The sequence below is a fragment of the Rhinolophus ferrumequinum genome, chromosome 6, assembly GCF_004115265.2.
Source record: "Rhinolophus ferrumequinum isolate MPI-CBG mRhiFer1 chromosome 6, mRhiFer1_v1.p, whole genome shotgun sequence".
Taxonomy (NCBI): Eukaryota; Metazoa; Chordata; class Mammalia; order Chiroptera; family Rhinolophidae; genus Rhinolophus; species Rhinolophus ferrumequinum.
Window position 1 is genome coordinate 4,607,900 of NC_046289.1, and position 23,750 is coordinate 4,631,649.

The window sequence follows — 23,750 nt, forward strand, 5'->3', positions numbered from 1 at the left end:
GCTCTGCATGGTGTTGGGCACAGGGGCCGAGGAAGGGCGTCCAGGTCCAGCCGTGAGGACCCACATCTGATGGAGGGGCAGGAGCTCCCCCCCCACACTGTGTCGTCGCTGGTGGGCACTTACTTTCTTTGGGCACAAAGTGGATGAGGCGGCTCCTCACCTTCACCTGGGCAGGCTGGATCTGACACTTGCCGGGGGGTGCCCGTCTGCCAACACACAGGAGGTCATGAGTCCCGCCCTGGGAGCCGGCCCTGAGCATGTCCCTCTGACATCACATTCCCGCTGTAGCCAGGCAGGAGGGACGGGCAGTGTGCTTTCAGGCCTGGGAAGGTGTGCACAGTGACAACGGCGGCCATTTATGAAGCACCTACTATGTGGCGGGCAGCATCCCTGCGTGCTCCATGCCCAAGGCTCTATAAGAGCCCAACCCTAGCGCAGGAAGCCCTTATAATGGCCTGCCAAGAGCCCGCTCAGCTTCTGCATGAGGGCCGGTGGCTCACCTGAGCCACTTCCGATTCAGAGCATGACCTGTCTGCAGAACATCATCAAATGTCACAGTCCTCCTCCCCCCATAGCCCGTAACTAACCGCAGCCCGACTCCTGCATGCTGCCCTGGCCCCCAGCCCCCACGGCCTTAGAGGAGGGTCTCTCTCTGCCCCTCTCGTTCCTTGATTTCTGCTGATGCAGAATCAGAGATCCCTCTGCCTGGAGGAATCAGGGAAAGATTAAGTCCATTTAAAGAATAAAGGTGGGGGGGTAGGGAAAGAGAGAGAGAGAGAGAGAGAGAGAGAGAGAGAGCGCACGCCCCGGGCTGGCAGTAGAGCCAGGGATCTGGGGGCCTTGGAGAGTGGGAGAGAAAAGAATCAGAAAAGGGTTGCCAGGGCTATGAATTGGGCTCCTCCGACATCCTTGAGGGGCACCAGTAAGGAATGGAATCCCATTTTAATTAGTTTTTGGCTGTCGATATGTAAGTCTTTTAAATGGGACCGATCCTATTCCGGGGCTGACCCACGTGGGTGCAAGACTTCAATAGGTTCCACCAGCACAAGGGGGAAACCCTAGGGGTAAAGCAAGCGTGTGACATGAGGTGGCTTCCAGACAGAAGGGACTTGGGCTTTTCCCCCAGAAGCTGAAGAAACGCAACCAAGCAACACACTTCTCAAAGCCATAGAAAGGTGGGTTTTCTGGTTGCTCTGAACTCCAGATAATATCCTCATGCTTCGCACAGACCCAGCAGAGTTTTGCTCCTCAAGAAAATTATGTTAAAAAAATCTTCATTATGCAAAAGGGTAGCAGATACATCAAAAAATGCCACAGCAGTTATACTTGGGTGGTCACGGATGACCCCACCCCCTCTACTCCTGGTTTCTCCGTTTGTCCTGTCATGAGACCTCTGTGCAATATGTCATGCGGCAAAGAAACACATTTATTCCAAAAGAGAAAAATAAAAGAGAGGAGAAGGATCAGAGAGGGTGGAGTCTAGCCTTTTCCTGGCTCCTCCCATCCACAACCTGGAGCAGAAAGAAACTTCCCTCTGTTGCACGGGGATGGTAACGGGTCAATAGCATGCTGCCCAAACTAGGACGAGGTCAAAGGCAGCATCTGGCACAACGTAGGTGCTCCATAAATGTGACATTTCCTTAGAGAAGCACTCTTTTTTTAAAAAAAAAAAAAAATGTAAATAACCTAAATGCCTGAGGAATGGTTAAGAAAATTATGACACAGTGAGTCAACAGAAAAGTACGCAGCCATTAAAAACGATCCTTTTGAGGGTGATGTTGCAACGTGGAAATGTTTATACAAAGCAGGGAAAAACGAAGGAAGAAAAATGCAGTTTGCATGTGCTCCACCGTGATGACGTAAACCCTGGGCTATGCAGGTAAAGATGGGTGAGACCTCAGGGAAACGAAAAGGGGGCATGAAAAGAGGACCTATGTTTTTCTTGATAAATAGTTCTGTCAATAATTAATAGATTGGTGCTTTAAAAAAAAAAAAAGTGTGGTGAACAAGGAATGTCTGAGAAGCTGTCACAGACCAGAGGAAGCTCAGGAGACATGATGACTAAATGCAATGTGGGATTCTGGATGGGATCCTGGAACAGAAAAAGAACACTGGGGAAAAGCTAGAGAAATCTTTTTCAAAAAGTGCAGTTATTTCCATGTTTTAAAAAAGCGTGGAGTCTAATTAACAGTAACGTACCAATACTGTTCATTAGTAGTGACAAAGATACCATGATAAGGTAAGACTTCAATAATAGAGGACACAGGCTGAGGGGAATAAGGGAAACTCTATATTATCTTTGCGACTTCTCTGGAAACCTAAAACTACTCTAAAATTTTTAAAAGAATTAATTTTCTTTTAATGTGATGATGGGGTCTGCGCTTATTGGCCCCCACCAGTATCTTCGACTCCCTCGTATCATGAGTAGAGCTGAACTTTGAGGCTGGCAGACCCAGTTTTGAATCCTGGATCTGCCCCTCACCAGCAGTATGGACTTGGCTAGTCACATCCCGATTCTGGGCCTCAGTTTTCTCATCTGAAAAGTGGGGATATGAATAATACCCACCTTAGGGAGTAGTAAAAAGGGGAAATGAGGCAATGGAGGTGAGGGCTCCTGGCAGACAGTAGGAACTCAGGCAATGCGGTGGGCTGGGACTCACCTGGAGGGATCAATCATTTTGTAGACAACCCCACGGGCCGCTGTGGCACTCGGCACGCCTGTCGACATGAAGTACAGCTCCCCTTAGACAAGAAACAGGGCAAGGAGTGAGAATGCTGCCTGGATACGGTCCCAGCCAGCCCCATGCCCCCCACCTCAGGCTCTGAGACAGACCCTAACCTCAGAAGGCAAGCCATGAGGGAACATGTTCCAGCTCAGGGTAGCTCTCCAGTGCCCGGAACTGGAAACAGAACCTGAGAAGGGCATCCAGACATGCCCAGGGGCTTCTGTCAGAGCCTGGACCCATCCAGGCTCTAACCTCTGCTCTCGTCCTTCCTGGTGCCCGAGCCCCACCCCTGGTCCCTGCCAGGGTTTCACGCCCAGCACACCTCTGGATACAAGGAGGGTCCTCAGCCCAGCTCCCCCACCAACTGCTTACTGGGTGGCACAGGCACATGTGGCTCTCTGAGCCTCAGCTTCCTCATCCCAAAAGCAGTCCTCCTAGGGCTGCTATTAGGATTAAGAGAGCACACAGTGAGTGCTCAGTCAGTGTTAGCTATTACTGCTAACTGTCCCTGTCACTGTCACCCAGGATCTGGGTCCTTCCAAGTCCTTGAGGCCAGAGTCTCTCTCCACTGACCAGTAGGCAGAATACAAGCTCGGGGAGTCTCTCATGTGAATGCTAGTCCCTGCACTCAGCCCCAACAAGTGAGTGCCAGCAGCTGTGGGACAGCCCCACTCTAAGCCTCAGTTTCCCCACCTCTCAGGATGCAGTGAAAATGCAATGAGTGAGTTACAAACACCTGGCACCATGAGTGCTATCAGGGAACAAGAGTTGTCTGTTCTCTGCTCATCCTATTCTGCCCCTGACTCTTGCTACCGGAGGCGCCTATGTCCAGGAAATAGGCTTCATTATTCCCATCTTACAGATGAGAAAACAGAGGTTCAGAGAGGTCAAGTGACTTATCCAAAGTCACACAGCTGGTGAGTGGTTAAGCCAGACCTGGAATTCAGGAACATCTTTGCCCCTAAGCCCACACCGATTCAGGATACATGGTTGGTGGGAGGCCCAGACACAGGCCACGTGTGACTCAATGTGATAGTTCAGTCACGCGAATACCTTCTGTCCTTGTAAGGGACAGTGGAGAGCTCTTCCAAGGTTGGGGGTGGGGGTGGTTTCCCCAAAGAGAGATGGAGACAGCGAGGTGAGAGCTCTGTTTGGGGGGGTGGGGAGCAGGAAGTAGGGGAGGTAATAGGCCCACATGGTGATTATACAACCTGTGGGAGGGAGTGGGGTACCCTGGCAAGCTGATTCCTGCTGGAGAGTACAAAGGCACAGCCGTGAATTTGCTGTGTAGCCTTGGGCCATCACTTCCCTCTCTGGGCCACTTCCTGTCTCCCCCCTGGCTGTGCAGCCCTCCCACCTACACTCCAGCTCCTGGAGCAACTCGGGGCTCCCTGTACACTCAGCTCCTTCAGCCTGGAATGCCTTTCTCCATCATCTTCCTTTGGCTGGCCAAAGCTTAGAGCCCTGCTCTGGATTCAGAACCCCCCTCCTCATGTCTGGGCATGAACAGTCAACCTCAGTTTCCCCATTTGTAAAATGACAGGGTTGGACCGGGCACACTCCAAGGCCCCTTCTTCCATGCTTGGGCAGGGAGCCCCCATTGGCACTGCCAAGCCCACTCTGCCGTCTTGGTCTCTGCGATGTGGACCGTCCCTGGAGGACAGCCGGCCAGCAGAGGTCCTTGTTTTACAATTTGCAAGTATCAGAAGAACAACTAGAGAGGCGGAGGCTGGAGCCTGCCGCTGGGAGAGATTTGTTTGCGTTGGACCCCAGAGCTCTGTGCCTTCCAGGGGCCGCCCGCTCAAGCTTGCCAACGGGCTGTTCCTGAGCTGTCTGTCTCAGAGGGGCCTCCGCCTGGCGAACCATCACTCAGTGTCACTCAGAGGGCTGAGGAAGGGCCCCTGGGAAATGCACCTTCCAGGTCCTGCCTCTATGTGTGTGTGGGGGGGGTGCAGATGGGGAGGGTGGACAGAGAGCACCCCTCCTTCCAAAACACGTTAACCCCCTATTGACCAAAAGAAAGGACTTCCCAGGGCCCAGTAGGCTTGGGATGGCAGTGGGGGCTGGGGCTGCCCTTTTGAAAATTTAGATTCTGATGGGTACTGGTTCAACAAAGGTTTCCCAGACTCAGGCCTGGGGGCCCTGGGCACCAGGCCCTGCAGGGGACACGCCTCAAAAGGCCCCTGGCTGGGCGTTGCCCGGCAACTGGGCCAAGCATCCACTAGGCCCCCTTGGGAACCCCTAGGCTTTTGTCTGAGGACAATCCAGGGCCAAGGACAAAGGCAACAGGCTGGAGCAGCATCCAGCCCCAGTGGCCCCTCTTCCTCTCCCTTCCCCCACTGTTCCTTGCATTGAAAACGCAAGCTTGAATGGGGGACCCACGAACAGGCAAGAAGGCCATGTATACCCACACTCTGAAGACAATGTAGCTTCATTTTATAGGCCCCAATACATTTGCCATCAGGAAACCAGGGCAGTGGAAGTCTCAGGAGGCGCTCTTCCCCTAACTGGCTGCTTCGCCATCATTACAGAGCCTTTCCTGGTCTGCTAACTGCCTTGGACTCTTACCCAGGTGATCACACTATCCGCAGCAAGCCTCTCAGGGTGGGGCTTCCAGATGAGGAAACTGAAGCTCAGACTGGTGAGGACAGATGCCCAGCAAGGTCTTCAGCCCACTGGACACATCACTCTCCAGCCTGAAGTTGATTTCAGGCCTGAGACCCCATTCCTCAAATCCCAGGCCAGAAGGACCCATGGGGTGGGGGCCTCGCCCAGATGGAGAGACCCCAGGAGTGCTCACCGGCCTCGTCCTCTGCGAAGGAGATGATGTGCGGATAGTAGTTGTTGATGAGGCCCGGGAACTCGCAGGTCTGGCCACGGCCCATGCAGATCTCACTGTACCGCCACTGGCCTGTCCCCTGTTTCTCTCTGAGGGACATCAGACGCCTGCAAAGGAAGAGGAGCTGTGGGGTCATGCCTGGCATGGTGCCCAGGGGAACCCCACCTCCAATCCATCCATCCACTCATCTGTTATCCAGGCAACGAGGACCATATGTAATTGTAGGGTCCAGTGCAAAATGAGCAGGCAGAGCCCCTTGTTCAAAGAACACTAAGCAGTTCAGGACACTGAAGGCAGAGCATTAAGCCAAATGTGGGCCCTTCTGAGCGTGGGGCTCTGTGCCAGTGCACAGGCCGCACATCCGTGAAGCTGGCCTTGCACGCAGTCTTTACTGAGCACCTACTATGTACCAAGAAGCTTGGGGGCGGGGCACACAAGACCAAAGACCAGCTTGGTTCCTGCCCTCTCAGCTCAGACCCACCTACTGACCAGCAGGCGGCAATCAGGAGCTAACTTGGGTTTCAGAACCCTCCAAGGCTGGTGCCCAGGAGTATACGCGCACTTTGGGGTTGCCTCAGCTTCTAAGCACGACATGGAACCTGGGCATCTTCAGAATATGCAGATCTGGCCCCTTGCTCCCTTTTCTACCTGTCAGTTACCCACTGATACTTCTAGCTCCTGCTCGGCTGTCTGTCCCCTCCTCTGGGAAGCCCTCCTGACTGCCCCCATGTTGGGCTTCTCCAGCCTGTGCACAGGCTCTCTGGGGTTGGACTAGCAAGCACTGAGATTTGTCTCCCTGACTCAGGTACGAGGTATTCTTCAACTCTGGCCCTGGCACCTGACCCAGCAGACAAGCTTGGGAAAGGTTGGCAAAACTAATTGAATCTCTATAGTCAGGTGACTTGGGCACTCCTGGGGGAGGGAGGAAGGGGGATAAGTGAATCAGGGTAAAAACAGAGGCTTCATCTAGACCCATTTATCAGATGGCATAGCTGAGTCCTAGGGAGGGGTGGAGCTGGGAGAAAGATCCAGCACCCAGAGTCCCAGATCAGGGCTCTCTCTCTGCTCTAGCTGCAGATATCCTGGCCACACACACACCCAGGTCAACAGCCTGCAAAAGGTGAGAATGCCCCTGCCAGCCTCAAGCTCTCTTAATTCCTTATTTTCCCTCCTGAGGAACAGCTGTGCTCGTGTGGAGAGTCTAGGGTGACAATAATCAAGAACCACGCGATACCATCCGCATACTAGATTCTAAGTGCTGTGTGAATTAACTGACTCAGTCCTCAGACAGCCCTAGGACACAGATGCTCTTATCATCTCCATTTTGCAGATGAGCAAACTAATGCACAGAGAAGTGAAGTAACTGGGTCAAGATCACATGGCTAATAAGTGGGCCAGGATTGGGACCCAAGTGATCTCAGCTGCACTTTTAAGCATCATGCCAGGTGTATATCTCCCTTGTGCCTCTCTGGTCCTCAGTTTTCTCCCCTGTACAATGGGAGAATGAGGCGGTCATGAGGTCCCATAAGCGCCCCTGGGGAAGGAGTCTGACCCACAGCAGGTTTGCAGGGTATGGTCTTTTCCCCTCCAAAACCTGTGTAGAGTGTGACACCCACACCCACACCTTCTAGGGTCTCGGTAGGTAGAGGTGGCACTGCCATAGAGTGTGGGAATCGGGCAGCAAGCCTCCAGGGGCCCCCATGGTCAGCCCTGGGTTGGAGCCCCAGCTCCCCTCTCCCCAGCAGGATCTCTCTCTCCTGGACCAATGCTCACTGGGGCCCTAGCCCGCTGGTACAATGACTGGTCCTACCTACTCTGGGGTGACCCTAAGCCTGTCTAGGAAGTTGTTTGTGTTCCCCAGACTTTGCTCCTTTGCCCTCCCAGCCCTCTAGAAATGCTGTCAGGCCACCTACCCGCTCATGAAATCTCCGAAAATATAGAGGCCATTCAGGTTGGGGTACTCGCAGCCGCGGTACACATAGCCCCCAGTGACTGACTTGCCCAGTTTGTGCGGGTAGGCAAATATCGGCAGCACGTCATCTGCAGTGTGGGGAGAAGGTGGGGTGAGTCTTGGGGAAATCCCCTCCCCCACAACAAAACTTCGTGGGTAGTCCTGAGTTTTGCTGGGCAAGGGTATATGAGGTCACTAGGAAGGTTCGAGATGGGGCTCCAGATAGTCACTCAGGGAGGGAGGCGCTTACAGCTTATAAGGTGGGTAGCACAGCATGGGTTGCGGGGGAGAAAAGGAGGAGCCTCCCAGGAGAATTGGGGAGGGGGGACGAGGCGAGAGGAGGTCCAGGGTAGGGGTTTGGGGGGTCCAGAAGGGAGGCATTGGCGTATGTCCCGTGGGTGAAGGATGGATCTGGGATCAGGGACTCCCCAGGGGCCATCTCGTTGAGCCTCGGGTAGCCACCGAAGGAGGCGCTGGCGCACAGCGGTGGGGTGTGGGGACACATCCGAGGAGCAGGGTCCCGGGAGCGCGCAGAGGGGTGGGGGTGGCGGTCACCGAGGGAGGTGTTGGCGCACAGCTTGCGGTCGTAGCACTCGAAGCCCTCGCGCGCGCGCCAGCCATAGTTGCGACCGCGCTCCACCAGGTCCACCTCCTCGAACTTGTTCTGGCCCACGTCGCCGCAGAAGAGACGCCCGCGGCCGGCGCCCGACGCCGGGTCGCCGCGGTCGAACGAGCATCGCCACATGTTGCGCACCCCCAGGGCGTAGACCTCGGGTCGCGCGGCGGGGTCGCCCACGAACGGGTTGTCGGGCGGGATCCGGTAGAGCGGGCCGCGCTCGTTGCCGTCCACGTCGATGCGCAGGGCCTTGCCCAGCAGCGCCGACCTGCGGGCGGGTGGGTGGGAGACGGCCCTGCTCGGAGTCGCCCTGCGCCAGGGCTCTGGCACCGCGGGGCAGGTACAGGGGCCCGGGGCCCACGGCCCAGCCAGAAGCAAGGCACGCCTGGGCTGTGGGGCCAGAGACCGGGGATTCAGTCTTCCTCAGCTCCTTGCCAGCTGGGTAACCTCCTTCATTCATTCAGCCTTACTATGTGCCAGGCCCTGTCCCAGGCATTGAACATGCATACCATGCTCAACCGGTTTAGGCCTCACAACAAACCTTTTAGGTAGGTGGGTATTATTGCGACCCCCATTTTACAGATGGTGCGGCTGAGCTCAGAAAGGTCACAGAAGTGCCCTGTTGCCACACGGCTAATAAATAGTAGGGCTGGAGTCCAGCCCAAGGAGCTTGGCCATAGAAACCCAAGCTCTTTACCACAACACTGTCTGACCTTCCCAGGCTGTGTCCTGCACTGTAATATGAGGCTGGTCCTTCTCTTTCCTGCTCGTTCACAGGGTTATGCTATGGGGTGAAAGTTAATGCTCCTAGAAAAATGACTCGTGTGTAGTTTACTTCCAGCACCTAACACAATGTCTGGCACATAGTAGGTGTTCTATGTGTTTGCTGGGTGAATGAATGAATGAATGCAATCAAAGTCAAGTGCACCATACAGAACACAGGTCAGGGCCGGGAGGTGGGAGAGAGAACACTGCAGATCTTCGCATAAGGGAGAATGACTTCTTGCTTTCTCTCTCACACGCCCCTAGGCCATTGTAGGCAGAACCACAGCATGCCAGAAAGCGCATAGGCCTCAGTGCTGGTTCAGTTCACCCCATATTCTACACCCCTGCCCCTACCTCAAAGATCAGGCAACCCAGATTCTGAGAGGGGGACCACTTCCCAGATCCTGCAGACAGCTCTGGACTGGAAGCCAGGCCACTCCACAGCACCACACAACATCACCTTCTACAACCCCTGGAGTGAGAAGACCTCAGGACGTGCCCTCCAGAGCCACACAGAGCAGGCGTGCAGCCCTAACCTCCACAGAGATCCTGGGGGTGAGTAGCTTGCGGGTTTCCTTCATCACATGACAAAAGTGACACATGATGGGGGAAATCTGCGTTGTGCTTGAAGATGGGAAGCACATTGGGAAACGCTCTTTTATCTGTGATTGTTGACGCACCTACGTAATTAATGCATGGGTTTTCCCTTGCTCTCAGCATTTTGGTGACTCCCAAATGCTGCTTTACAAGGCAGGACTGGCGTGGTTTGCACATTTGATGCAACTGTGTGCCCACCATTCGCACACAGCTTCAGCACCCAGGCATTTCCCTCATTAAAGACATCTTACAAGTGTCCTCTGTAACGATGATAAAACGCTCGCACCCACTAGAGTTCCCCCAGTTGATCCCCTACTGCATACGTTTAGGTTTTGCCCAATGGATTCCTGTCGCGTGCTCCAGCCTGCTCAGCACCAAGCTGCAGACTACAGCCCAGAGCCACACCAGGCACCAGGATTCCATAGGTAAGTGGGCAAAAGTCATAGCAGCAAAATAATGTTTTAAGTTCTGTCCAATTATCCACAAATCCTTAATTTCTATTTTCTCAACTTCATCTTGAAACACATCCCAAACACGAGAAAGCTGCACTGACTCTTACACTGTCACATATGAAAGCACAAGTCACAAATTGTGACTACTTTAATTACTGTAATCAGCATCTGACTCGCTATTTTTACTTTCTGGGCTGAGGAGGGTTTTGTCCTTTTGGCTAAGAGAATGGAGGAGGCTGTCCTGAGACTGCTAGATAGCCTTGTCTACACTCCAAAGACTCATAATTGTGTGTGTGTGTGTGTGTGTGTGTGTGTGTGTGTGTGTGTGTAGGAGTGGAATGACGGCAGGCCATCTGCTCAAGCCAAGAAGTGAGTAACAGAGCAATTTCTAGGCCATCGTAGGTGACCCCTGGGACAGAACACCCACTTAACCATACGACCCTGCTCCAACCAGCTCACATGCCCCATTTGGTCTGAGAAGCACCCCTTTCCTTTCTCTGGTTCCAGCAGGGCTGGGCTGACTTCAGAGAAAATCCTATCTTCCCAGAGGCTCTTTGATGTCACTTATCAGGTACCTGTGACAAGTAGGCACTATGCCTGGCCCTCCACAAACATGATTGTCTTTATTCCTCACGACAAGCCTCCCCATGGAGATTATTATTATTCCCCTCTGGCTGACAAGAGGCAGTGACCTGATGAGACCCCAGCTGGCTAGCTGCAGGCCAAGCTGGGGTCCAAGGCCCTTTCTGCTGCCCTCCACTGCATGGCTTAGGAGGTAACACCCTCCAGAAGAGTGTGTAATCCAGGAGTATATAAACCAGCCCACCAGCCAGCCGGAGCACAACATACTTGTTTTGGGCATTTCCAAACTTTCCAAAGGGGTCTCCAGCCATCCCGCCATCTCCGGTAAAGATGTAGAGGTACCCATCGTCCCCAAAGAGGAGCTGCCCCCCGTTGTGGTTCGACGCTGGTTCTTCGATCTCCAGGATTATCCTAAAAGAAGATAAGCCGACCCCCACCCCCAAAAATAACCTCAGCCAAAAACACAAGACAAAGTCACAGCAATAAAACCTCCTCTCTCTTGGATGCCATTTCACAGTTGGAAAGATGTTTCATATCATTTATAGCAAATGATTTTTACAAAGATCTGTTCGGCTCGGCAGGGATAATTTACTCCATGTGCTAACAAGGAATTGGAGGCTCAGTGGGGTTGAGGAACTTGCCCAAGGTCACAGCCATAGGTAGCAGAGCCGGGACTAGAACTCAAGTCTGCTAGTTCTGGTTTAGCGCTTTTTCTACTACTCCCCACCGCTAGCACCTGCCCTGCTATAATGATGCAAAACTGTTGACCCAGTCACTGGCACAGCTGGTTTCTTCATCGTCATAGCTACCCACACACCAGCCATGTAAGCTGCGCACTTTCTATACACTCCCTCATTTGTTATCTACTGTAACTTCGAAGGAGGTGGGCTGGTGGCATGGGCTCCACACCCACATCCACCCATCAGCAACCTCCATTACTGCCGGCCAGCTGGCTTCCGGTTCGGCTTTGCCAATGGAGAGTGGAAGGCAAGAGCCCCGTTTCCCTGGCTTCTGGCTCTGCCTCCAGGAACAGTGGTTGCGGAGATGGCAACAGCGCTGGTGAGTGTGGACACCTGGGCTTCAGCCCAGACTTCTTGGTACCAGGAGTAGCAAACTCAGCAGCACAGAACTTGTCCCTTTTGTTCTCCAGCCCATGAGTGGCAACAGACTTGTGCAGTTACTAATCTCTAGGTAACTTGACCTTCCCCTTTTCCTCTCCAGCTGTGTTCAATTCCCTCTTACTGACGTGCTTAGGCTGGTTTAGACTTTCCAGCATTGGTCAGTGACTTACCAATCTCTTATTCATACAGATGAGAAAAACTAAGATACAGAAAGGTCAAGAGCTTGAGCCCAGGACTTTGGGCCTTCAGAGCCAAGACTGGAAACCTTTCCATGTGAGGCACACATGACTTGGTGAGCCATACGGAGCCCCAAACCCCAGGTCGCCCGAGGAGAGGACAGCTTAGACTGTTGGTTTGTCCACCTCCCATTGGTATCCCAGCCCTGGGAACAGAGACTGACAGCTGACTCAGGAAAGGATGACCACTCGTTCCTGGCCCTGTCCTGAGCCAGTCAGGCCAACTTTTCCCCCTACATGAGTCAAGTTCTAGGCTTGTACTTGTGAAGCCCCCACAGGACCCTCAATGAACGCTGACTCTAAAATATGTTCATTTGTATATTTTGTGTTGCACCTTCAGTCTTTATCAGGAATACATTTTTAAACGTCACTATTGAAGACACGTCCATTCTGTCCCTCTGTCTCCCCTCTGTGAGATCCATGTGATACACTTGGTCTCTCTTGGAGAATTGGTTGTGCAGCCTCATATAAGACCATGAGTGTTATGTTGTCTCCTTTTACTCTGGCTGCCAGGAAGCTCATAGTCAAAATTACTGCTGCAGGACAAGATCCACATTAGCTTAGCCAGCATGTTTGATTCCTTCTCCGTTTTATATTTTCAATGTCAAGATTTTAGTTCTATCAAACACATGACGTATTGTTATTTGCCTGTTTGCCCTCAGATCCAGTCGGTCCTAGCCCTCCCCCTACCTGTTCTCTACTTCAGAGGGCTAGTTCCAAAAAACTGCATTTCCCGTGTTTCTTTGCTAGCTAGATTCAGCCAATGACAGCATTGGCAAGAGATTGGAGTGCGGGAGAAAGGGAGAAGTGAGGGTACTTCTCCCCATATCTCTCTCTCTGCTTCAGGCAGTGTCTTGGCAATATAACGGCACCTCCTCCCGGGATCTAACTCGCCCTGCCCGGGCCCACCATGGTTTCAGCTTCCACTGCGTGGCTCCAGCTCTGGGGCTCTAGTCACCCCACCTTCTCACTGTGTCCTCCAGCCCAAGAGGTGGAGGCAGCTTCCTTCAGCTATTAAACTCAAAGTTGCCTCACTTCTTCCGCAGGTTGCTCTGCCATCATTTGTAACACCTCAGTAACTAATTCCCGTATCAAATTCTGCCTATTGAATTATCTGGTACAAGGTTTATTTTCCGGACAGACCAGGGTTCCAGCTCTGATGCTTCCTGGTTGTGTGACCTACCAGGTCACTTCACCTCTAAGCTTCCATGTCCTCATCTATAAAACGGGGAAGGTAATACTAATCTCACTGAGCTTTATGAGAACCAAATGAAACGGACCATCTGAAATGCCTGACCAGGAGTCTGGACTTGATCCTGTGATATCTGCTTGGCAGCTGTCCCTCCCCTGACCCCAGAACAGAACATGGGGTTCAGCCCCCTCCCCAGGGTGATGTTCCAAACATTTAACAACCTGAGCGGCACACAGCATGAACTGACATGGTCATACTGGCCGAATTCCACCCCTGCCCCCACCCTGCCCGGCTCCCCAGGGAGGCCACCTCTCAGACTCGTGGTCCACGGTGTTCCCGTCATCCTCCGAGACCCTGAACTCGCTGATGCGGATCCACTCGTCAAAGTCGACCCCCACCGAGTAGTAGACGTAGAGCTTGCCGTTATGCCGGAAACGAGGGTGGAAGGCAATGCCCAGGAAGCCGCGCTCGTCGCCCTCCCAGGGTGAGGTGAGCACGGCCAGGCTGATGTTCAGGAAGGGCTTCTCCAGCCGTGAGCGGTCGGGCAGGTAGGCCCACACCAGCCCCACCTGCTCAGCCACGAAAAAGCGGTGGGTGCCGTCCCAGGCATGGACCATGGCCACGGGGTTGCGCAGCCCATTGGCCACCTCCTCCAGGCACAGTTGCAGGCAGCCCTTGGCATCGGCCACCACACGGCCCAGGTTCGAGTTGAGGTTCTCGTTGACCAGCAGGCGCGGGAAGCAGTAGTCCGTGTCGTCCAGGGACAGGTAGCGGCAGAACTTGGCACGGTTGCCCTCCAGTGCCCAGAGTTCGCGGTCCGGTGAGAGGTGGCGGAACAGGCCCCGGCAGGTTTGCCACATGTCCAGGCAGTAGTCCTCGCAGAGCCCGGGCACTGTCCGCAGGGGCGTGGACGGGTCTTCCGCGTCGTAGAGATGGGCCGCATAGGGCGAGCATTCCTGTGCAGAGAGGAACAGCTCAGGGATGCTTTGTGGTGGCACTTACCAGCTGTGTGACCTTGGGTAGGTCACCCCACCTCCTAGAACCTCAGGCTGCTGATCTGTGAAATGGGAACTAGTCCATCTGTCTGTTAGCAGGGTTAGTCGCAACTACAGCAGCAACTACGGCAGGCCTCAAGTCTCCTTGCTGGCATTCTTTTTCTCTTGCCTTAATGCTTCTGTTAGAACAAATAACCACAACTATGACTGTGACTACTAACAACAACATCAGTAGCTACTCTTGAGCACCTACTGTGTGCCAGGAGGGTCTGAGGTCCTTTTATCTACTTTCTCTTTTAATGTGATGCCTCCTTTGCTGTGTTTAGTTCCCGGCTCAAGGGCCGTCTCCTCAGAGGTCTTCCCTGACCACCTTCCACCACCTCCCTTTCTGCCTGGCCTCCGACTCAGCTTATGAAAGAAGAAAGCAACACCTAACATGCCTTGATAGTATAATAAAAATGAATGCATTTACATGGTTATTGTCTGTCTTCCTCAGGACATTAATTCCATGAGGGCAGGACTGTAGCCTGTCTTGGTCACTGCCCCACCCAGAGCCTAAGACAATGCTCAGTACATACACAGTAGGCTCTTGGTGAGTACTGAGGGAAATTGCTGAATACCACCATGCCTGACCATCCCTTAATGGTGACTAAGTTGCTCCTACCTCCATTATTCACTTAATCCTCACAAGAGCCCATGGGGGGAGAGTGCTACAGATGGGGAGACTGAGGCAGCCCCCCCCCCAGCTGTGATTCAGTGCCATTCCATCTTGGAGGAGTCTGGGCTTGGTCGCAGGCCGAGCCCGCTCTCCCCAGCACCACGGAGGCTGGCACCTGTATGTGTGCGTGTGTGCGTAGATAATGCCCATGCCCTCACACCCCCCAGCCCCTGGGTCCCCCTCTTCTTCATCCTTCGGGCACCTTGTTACAGCCTCTCCCAGGCACAGGCCTAGGGCTGTCCTCCACTCCAGGGGCTGGCCCCTACTCTGTCAGCTACCAGAGCAGTTTTCCCATGAGATAAAGGAATCAGACCCCTGGGGCACCTCTTCAGACCCTCTCAGCCTCAGTGGCCCCCATTCTAGCTCTGCTGGGCACTAACTTCACAGGGTAAAACCCAACAGCCATGGGTCACCCCTTGCCTCCCACCAAGGGCTTCCCCATTCATGAGACACTGTGGACCCCATGCAGTGCCCATGATTTGGAACGTGCAGGAGGTAATACCTCTGGGGCAAGCCTTTGACCCCTGGGAGGAGGGAGCTGACAGCTGAATTGTTCTGCCTTCCTCCCTGCCCCCGAACAGTCTGGATTCACAGTTCATATGGTTTCCTGGAAACGTGGGCCCGCAGCTTCAAGCATCAGTCACGTTCGGCAGTAGCCAGCTGGAAACATCTTCAACTGGGCTCCCCCTCCACCCATCACTCCAGCTTCCTGGGCAACTCAGTCGAATAAGAAAATAGCCCACCAGCTTTGCCTGAGGTTCTGCTTTGGGAAACCCAGGTGGAAGCAACAAACCTGACCAGGCCTCCCCCAGCATCAAGCCTCCAGCACCCGCCCTCTGAGAGCCGAGAGCCCACCCCACCTCCCATCTCCCCCGAGCCTGACAGCCAACACAGACATATCCAGATACTCGCTGACGCCTGATCCACTCTGCCCACAGCTTCCCCATAGCTCTGCCATCAGCCCCCATCTCCAGTGTCCCCGCCTCCTGCCCACCCTCCATTTCCTGACATTTTCACCTCTGAACCTTAGCATGCACTGTTCCCTTATGCAGGCATGCCCTTCCCTTGTAGACAGAATTCTATTCAGCCTTAAATAATAACCATGACCTTTGGAGCATAGTAATAATAGTAACAGCTCCTGGGCATTTGGGCAGACTGTGGGCCAGGACCAGGCTGGGTGCTCCAGTGAATCTGAATTTCCTCCTTGAGGTATCTGCAGGCAAGAGGTGTGTACAGATGGGGAAGCAGAGACTCAGAGAAGGAAGCCACTGACCAAGGTCACAAGCCAGAGTGGACAGGCTTGGGTTGGCAGGCAGGAGGAAGGGAGAAGCAGAGTATTTCCCAGCTCCACTGGCTGGCTGCTAACTACCCACCCCCTGGCACCATCTTACTGGCACCTCCCTGCCCAGGGCAGAGTCCTCAGCTCCCCGGGCTCTCTAAACACCTCCCTTGGTCGGAGCCCCTGACAAGAGCAGATATAATTACTTCTGTCTGTGTCTGACACACACACCGCTCCATCATGAGCTCACCCAGCCAAGGCCAGCTCTGACTCAGCTATGGGCCCTGGAGGACTCAGGGGCTGCTCTTCCCGCAGAAGGGGAGGTGCTGACAGCCGCGTGTTCCCCTCTCACAGACAGGGCCCGGCCAGGTTCCAACAGGAGGCCTCCAGCACAGCGGTGGCAGACTGCCCTTTTGGCTGTGTTCTCAGGCTCCAGGCCAGGGGCTACTCCCTCCCGTTACATGATTGTGGCTTTTGGTCACACCACAGCCTGTCTTCCTGGCCCCTCCACTGCTACTGTGGGGCCGAGGGCCACTTGGTAATGTGCACTTAGAGGTTCAGTCACTGTCCCAGGCCCAGACGGGGACACCACATTTCACACGCTCCGCTCTGCTGACAAGCGGCCCGACGGCCGGGCCTGGCCTCTACAGTGCCACTTCTCCCCCCACGGTCCCCCGAGAGCCTCCTGTGGTCCAGCCAATGGCTGTGGGAGGACCAGGGGGAGTCTGTGCACACACATGCTTCATTGACTCTCCGTGTGGTAGGGTCACTGTGACTCCTATTGTATAGATGAGGAACTGATGCGTAAAGGTCACAAGTCAAGAAGTGGCCAAGCCCGGCTCAGACGCAGGCCTCTGACGTCCAGACCAGGGCTCTTTCTACATGAGTCAGCAATGTCTCATTCCGCAACTGTTTACTGGGCACTGACTGTGTGCCAGGCACCACCCTTGACTCAGAGACACAGTGGGGAGCAGAACAGACCTCTAGAAACTAATCTGAGTGCCCTCCATTCACCAAAGCGCAGCCTAGAACTGGAGAGGGAGTAAGGAGGGTCTCTAGGGAGACAGGGAAGTCCAGCACCCACGCATCAAAACACTGGATCTGGTAGGCCCTTGCTCTTGGCCGATGTACTTTTACTGACACACAGTGCAAACCTGGTGCCCAGACCTGGGTAGTCCAGAAGCAGGAAATGACTAGAGGGTGAAGGGATGGCTGCTGACCAGCAGGACAATCAGAAGGTCGCCAGTGGGGGCAAGTGACAGAAAACCCACGGAAAGCAAACCCAGAATCGTCGTGCTCAGCTGCCTGGGCCATTCCACCCAGGAGCAAACAGCTTGCTCACCTCACTGCCCCAAGGCTGCCACCGTGCAGTCACTGATACTCCTGACTCATGGTCCCGAGTCCGGAAGGCTCCTTATGTCCACCCCCCATTCTTCAGGAAGACTGAGTGCACAGTGCACAGTGTTCTCTTGTAGGATGTTCCTGCCCCGCCCACTTCTGCATCTGGAAAACTCCTATTCGTGACTCAAGGCCCAACTCAAAAGTCTCTTCTTACTTCTCCATTCTCCCCGGGCCCTGACTCCTCCCTGGCCCTTGTAGATGCTTTCACAGTCCTCTCTCCACATCTCAGACATAACACTCACCAAACTGTTATTCTGTAGCTAGTCGGGTGAGCTCTCCACTTCTGCTGTCACATCACCATTGCCAGAGATGGTTCAGCTGGTCTGCTTAGCTAGGACTTAATTATCTCTGTGCATGTATGTCTACCCCCCTGACTATGGGACCCAGGGCTCAGCACACAGTGGGGCTTCAAGAAGGCAGGCAATATGGCAAAGTGATTAAGAGAAGGGCTTTGGAGTCAGAGCACACTAGAGACTGAATCTACCATTTCCTGTGTGACCTTGGGCAAATTCCTAACCTCTCTATGCCTATGTCCTCATCTGTAAAAGGGGACAGGAATTCCAACTTCATAAAGTTTATGCATATGCTACTTTGTTCAGTAAATGCTCTAACAATATAGTCTATCAAAACTACTACTACTACTACTACTACTACTACTACTACTACTACTAATAATAATAATAATAAAAGTAACTCAATGTTCCTTCCTCCAGGAAGCCTTCCCTGACTTTTCCAGGGAAAGTGTAGCCTTTCCAAGAAAGCCCCAAGAAAGGGTCTGAAGGGTCCAGGAAAGACAATCACCCTCTGGCTAAGGAGCTATTCTGGGCATCTGGAAGAGCTGTGGGTGCCAGGCGGGGGCAGGTTCTGGAGGGGACTGTGGGTGCAGGCATGTTTTCATGGTCTCTCTTTCCTGTCTGGAGTCCATCTCCCGAAGGCAGATGTGAATGCCTGAATGCCTGCTGCCTTTCACTAAAACTTGTAAATAAGGTACCTCGGCAACCTCCCCTGGTGGTGGAAATCAGGAGGAGCTGAACCCAGACACAGCCTTGGCTCACAGAATACAGCCATCCGTCCAGGGCTCTCCAAGCCTCCCACAAGGCCCCTTCAGGGAAACCATGATCCAGTCTCCGCTGCCCTCTCCAAGTTCACTCCAGACATGAGGTCACTCGAAGAAAAACCTGGGGTGAGATGCTAGCAGCTATTCCACTGCTGGTTGCTCAAAGCCAGGCCGTACTGGGAAGGCCTCCCAAGAAAATAGGGGACCCTATTGCCAGGGAGGTAGCAGGACTGACCCTTTCCTTCCTCCTCCACAGACCTGCTGAGCTTGCCACATAGTAAGTTCTCAATCAACAAACGTGGAATGAATGCACGAATCCTGCTCTGTGATCAGAGGTGAGAAGGCCACAGGACCTGGCCCCAAGGAACCCCTCAGGCAGGGGAGGGAGGCAGATGTTTGACCAGACCATTCTAGCTCCTCTGAGATGCACAGTGGGGCCTCAGCAGAGTCCATAAAAGGCAAGCACCCCCGTCCTTTGCATTCTGGAGCTCCCCAGGGTCCCCCATCCTCTCCCAACCCCTCTTATTTCCCACCCAGATGGTCTGCTCACATTAGCAATGAGTGCAGTCCAATTGCCCACACCATGGCCACCACTGGGCTGTGTGACCCCCAAGCAAGTCCCTGCCTCTCTAGGCTTTCACTAAATCAGCCTCTCGGCCTGGCGAGGTCCCCACCCAGGTCTGGGCAGCTAGTGGGGGCCAAGGAGGCAGCAGAGAAATCCAACTGGAATTGTCCATTGAGCCCCTTGTATATGTCATTTAGCCTGTGTGGCAAACCTGGGGGCTGCTAAGATTGCCCCCATTTTAAGGATGATGCAACTAAAGTGCAGCAGTGACCTGCGCAGGGTCACACAGCCAGGAAGTGGCAGAGCCAGGATCAAACCCTAGTTTGTCTGATTCTAAGCCAGTTCTCCTGCCTCTCCCACAGCACCTGCCGTGCTGGCTGAAGGCTGGGATACTGCGCTGACCCTGCAGGACACCTCTAGCGCCAAGTCCTCTCACTGCCCAGGTGCTGGGACAAGGCCAACCTTAGGGCTTAACAGCCTTGACCCTTACCCACCCGGTTCCGGTCAGCCATTCGGAATCAGACCCACGCAGGAAGAAAATGAACAGCTAAGGCACAACCTCGTGTGAAGAGAAGCTGGGGCTCCATCCTCAGAAGGGAGATGGGGACAGATAGGTTTCACCAAAAAGTTGTCACTCAGGTGGTCTTGAAAGATGAGTGAGCCTCTGAATGGTGGGGACACCGTCCTAGGGAGAGGCCACAGCACCAACAGAGGTGGGGCCCAAAGCCGCCTGGGCATCCCAGGCCTGGGGCTCACCCAAGGTCTGAGAATCCAGGCGGGGCTCTGACACTGCTCCCTGGGGGCAGCGGAAGGACCCTCATTGGGAGCACTGCCCCCCCACCCCCCTGCAAACCCAAGGCCAGTACATTGACCATGCCCTCTGCAGGCCCTTGGGCTCCCACCTCCCCTGGGACAACGCCAGGGAGCGCTGAGTGGAACAAAGGCTTCCCACCCTGGTTCCCCGACAATTGGGGGCGGGCTCCCTGGGACGGGGCACTGGGAGATCCCCGGACAGAGGATCCCCTAAATGCTGAGGGAGTGATGACAGCATCTGTCCGGACTCCTGCTTCAGGAGGGGAAACTGAGGCCCACAGAAGGCCCAAGTCACAAAGCCAGTGAATGGCAAAGCCTTGGCCGTCCCAGGATGCCTGTCCCCTCGTTCTGGGCCGACTTACTCCCTCTGGGGGACTCGGGGTCCAAAGCCCACTGCCTACCCATAATCCTCGCCCAGTGGTGTTGCCACCGCCGCCGCCCACGGCTGGGCGAACGGGTCCCAGGCGCGCGCCCTACCGCCGCCCGCGCGCCCGCTCACCTGGCACAGCAGGTCGAGCGCGTAGCCGGCGCACGAGGCCCACAAGCCGGCGTCCACGCGCGCCGCCAGGGCCCCAAAGCGGCCGGCCAGCTCCGCGTCCTGCTCTGCAGCGCAGCAGCCGAAGGCCGAGTACTGCGCGCAGAAGCGCAGCGGCTGCGGAGGCCGGAAGGGCGGCCTGAAGTCCAGGCACTGCGGGTGCGTCGCTGTCCGGAGCACCCGCAGAGCCAGCAGCGCCAGCAGCGCTCCGGCCCCGGCCCCGGCCCCGGCTCGCCCGCCCGCCATGCCGCCGCCGCCCCGCTCCGCCCCGGCCCCAGGGGAGCTGTCGGCCGCGCCCCGAGCGCCCGCCTCCCGCCTCGCCGGCACCCTCCCAGGACGATCGCTGAGCGGGGAAAGGGGGGCCACCCAGCAGGGCCTCGAGTTTGGGGATCTGCCCTGCAAGATAGTCACCTCTGGTGCGGGACACCCTGGTGGGACTGAAGAAGGAAGAGGGGCACGGTACAGAACTCGAACACCGCACAACCTCTGTTCCGGCTGCTCTGATCCGGCAGCCTCTTCCTCCTAGACCCAGAGCCTTTCCAAGGACAATGGCAGTGGGCCTGCCTCCTGGGGCCCCTGGTGCGGACTGTTTCCCGTGCTGCCTGGGACACAGCTTCCAACCTCAGGCGCTATTTAGCCCAGGAGCCCCGGGAGGGAGGCCTGGACCCTGGGGTTCCAGTCCTACCTCTAACCAGGCCAGGGGAAGGTCACAATAGAGAGGATGGCTGGGAATTCTCACGAAATCGCCTAATAATGGGGGTGCAGCTGTACAAAGGGTAGGCATTGTTGCTCGGGGAATCACAAGTAGAAGTGAAACCTTGGCGGGGGTGTGGGGAGGAAGACTGGGGCAGCCTCCAGAGTCCACTCTTGGACCCCACCCCAAGCTTCTTCCCTTTCTTCCCTCTTGAGCCAGCAGATTCTGCTACAGCACAGGACTGCTGGGCCTGCTCCCTCCCACACTGCATGCCTCCTGGGTGGGCCTTCAGCTCTCCATCCTGCAGCTCTTGGCCCGGCTTCTGCCCTATACCATTCCCCTGGATTGTGGGTCCCATTATACAGATGACAGAACACAGGGTAATCAGGAGCTTGCCCAGCTCACACAGCAAGCTGGTACTTGAAAACACGAGCATCTCCATTTCTGTTCTGATACATAAGGAGCTTGGAAGCCATCACACCTCTCTGCCAATAGGAAAAAAGCTGAACAAACTGAAAATCAATGACTTTTCTTAGACCAGTTAGAGAACTGAGGTCTGAGGGTCCACCAATACCCCCAAACCTGGAGAGACAAACAAATCCAGTCTCAGTCGAGATCTGCTCATCAGGAGAAGTTGCTGGAGCCATAAACTGGTAGGATGGCTAAAATGGGAGTTCTGATGAATTGCTGTGGGCCGAGTGTGCACTAGTATGACGTTGAGAAACTCGGGGGATAGGGATTCACAGTCCAAAGGAGGGGGGCAAGATTTTGTGATTTTTACCTCCAGGACCACCCCCCCACACCCAAGGCCTCCTCATGGCTCTTGCAGGGGGAGGGAGAAAGTCATCACTGTGAAATATACCCACAGCATTCTCCATAGCAAAGGCAATTCTCCAGGGGAAATGGCTTTACCAGAACCTATCTACCCTGAGGGAAGGCATTTCCCCAAATCCAGCCCCTTCTAATCTTCCTGTCTTAACTAAGGGAGGGAAACTAAGAAACACTAGTGAATGTCACAGCCCAGGGACATACGGCTATGGAACATTTCTCCTCCCAACTCCTTACTACCACCTCAACAGGCTTCTAGTATAGTAACAGGGTTGCAGCCCCAAGAGGTACAAGACACACACTCTATCTAAGGTGGGGTTCTTAGGAAATCTCAAAGAGAATGGGAAAAAGGAGGACAGCAGAGGAATTTGCAGCCACTAGCTCCTACAGCTGCAGCAGAGATTAAACACTAGCAATCCCTAGCCAGATCACATAAATCTTCACACCAACAGTCTATTTCAATTCCTGTTGCCCAGTAGATCATGTCTGGCTTTCAAGAAAAAGTTACGTGGCATGCTAAATGACAAGAAAAGACCCAGTCTGATGGGGAAAAATCATCAGAGCTAGACTCAGGGGAAGACACAGAATTTGGAACTATCAGGCAGGGAATTGAAAATAACTATGATTAATATGTTAAGGGCTCTAGTGGAAAAAGTTGACAACATGCAAAAACAGATGTGCAGTGTCATCAGAGAGATGGAAACTTGAAGAAAAAAATAAAAAGAAATGGTAGAAATCAAAAACACTGTAACAGAAATGAAGAATGCCTTTGGGGGTGGCTGGTTAGCTCAGTTGGTTAGAGCATAGTGCTCTTAACAACAAGGTTGCCGGTTCGATCCCCGCATGAGCCACTGTGAGCTGCGCCCTCCACAACTAGATTGAAACAACTACGTGACTTGGAACTGATGGGTCCTGGAAAAACACACTTAAATAAATAAAACTTTTTTAAAAAAATGCCTTTGATGAGTCCATCAGTGGGCTGGACATGGCCAAGGGGAAAATCAGTGAACTTGAAGATACGTCAATAGAAACTTCCCAAATTAATTGACAAAGAAGGGGAAAAAAAGTTAAAAAAAAAACAAACAGAACAGAACATCCAAGAAGTGTGGCACAATTTCAAAGGTTATAACATCTGTGTGATTGGAAAACCAGAAAGAGAGAATGGAGCAGAAGTATTTGAAGTAATAACGGCTGAGAATTTTCTAAAATGAATGACAGGGACCGGCCCGGTGCCTCAGGCAGTTAGAGTTCCATGCTCCTAACTCCGAAGGCTGCCGGTTCGATTCCCACATGGGCCAGTGGGCTCTCAACCACAAGGTTACTGGTTCGATTCCTCGACTCCCACAAGGGATGGTGGGCTCTGCCCCCTGCAACTAGCAACGGCAACTGGACCTGGACCTGGAGCTCAGCTGCGCCCTCCACCTAAGACTGAAAGGACAACAACTTGAAGCTGAACGGTACCCTCCACAACTAAGATTGAAAGGATAACAACTTGACTTGGAAAAAAGTTCTGGAAGTACACACTGTTCCCCAATAAAGTCCTGTTCCCCTTCCCCAATAAAATCTTTTTTTTAAAGTGTATATTTCCTCTGTACTATTTGCTCAAAATTTTCTGTACATGTAAAGTTGTTCTAAAATAAAGTCTATTAATAAAAAAATTACAGCATAAACAAAATGTAAATTGCATGTGCCAGAGCAACCACTAAAATAACTTTTAAAAGAAGTATAATTGGGCTGGCCAAGTGGCTTAGGTGGTTGGAGCATGGTGCTAATAACTCCAAGGTTGCC

At 53.9% G+C, this 23,750-nt stretch overlaps 1 protein-coding gene and 1 non-coding gene across 7 annotated transcripts in view; one reads left to right on the plus strand and one right to left on the minus strand.

Moving 5' to 3' along the window:
• Positions 1 to 23,750, minus strand: part of HHIPL1 (HHIP like 1) — a 46,642-nt gene that overhangs the window by 3,386 nt on the left and 19,506 nt on the right. For 3 of the 6 annotated variants that reach the window (XM_033109373.1, XM_033109372.1, XM_033109371.1), the window contains 7 exons: positions 13,387 to 14,033; positions 10,796 to 10,939; positions 8,072 to 8,400; positions 7,479 to 7,605; positions 5,527 to 5,672; positions 2,661 to 2,742; positions 124 to 206 (listed from right to left, as the gene is read on the minus strand). In XM_033109373.1, the coding sequence (XP_032965264.1) occupies positions 124 to 206; positions 2,661 to 2,742; positions 5,527 to 5,672; positions 7,479 to 7,605; positions 8,072 to 8,400; positions 10,796 to 10,939; positions 13,387 to 13,937 (1,462 nt within the window). In that variant the 5' untranslated portion in view covers positions 13,938 to 14,033. Of the gene's footprint in view, positions 1 to 123; positions 207 to 2,660; positions 2,743 to 5,526; positions 5,673 to 7,478; positions 7,606 to 8,071; positions 8,401 to 10,795; positions 10,940 to 13,386; positions 14,034 to 20,404; positions 20,687 to 20,851; positions 21,019 to 21,125; positions 21,227 to 23,750 lie in introns of those variants that run through there. The other 3 variants (XM_033109370.1, XM_033109374.1, XM_033109369.1) reach the window with 3 other exon arrangements.
• On the plus strand, positions 22,740 to 22,813 carry TRNAK-CUU (transfer RNA lysine (anticodon CUU)). Its single transcript has one exon. It is a non-coding gene; the product is annotated as a tRNA-Lys (tRNA).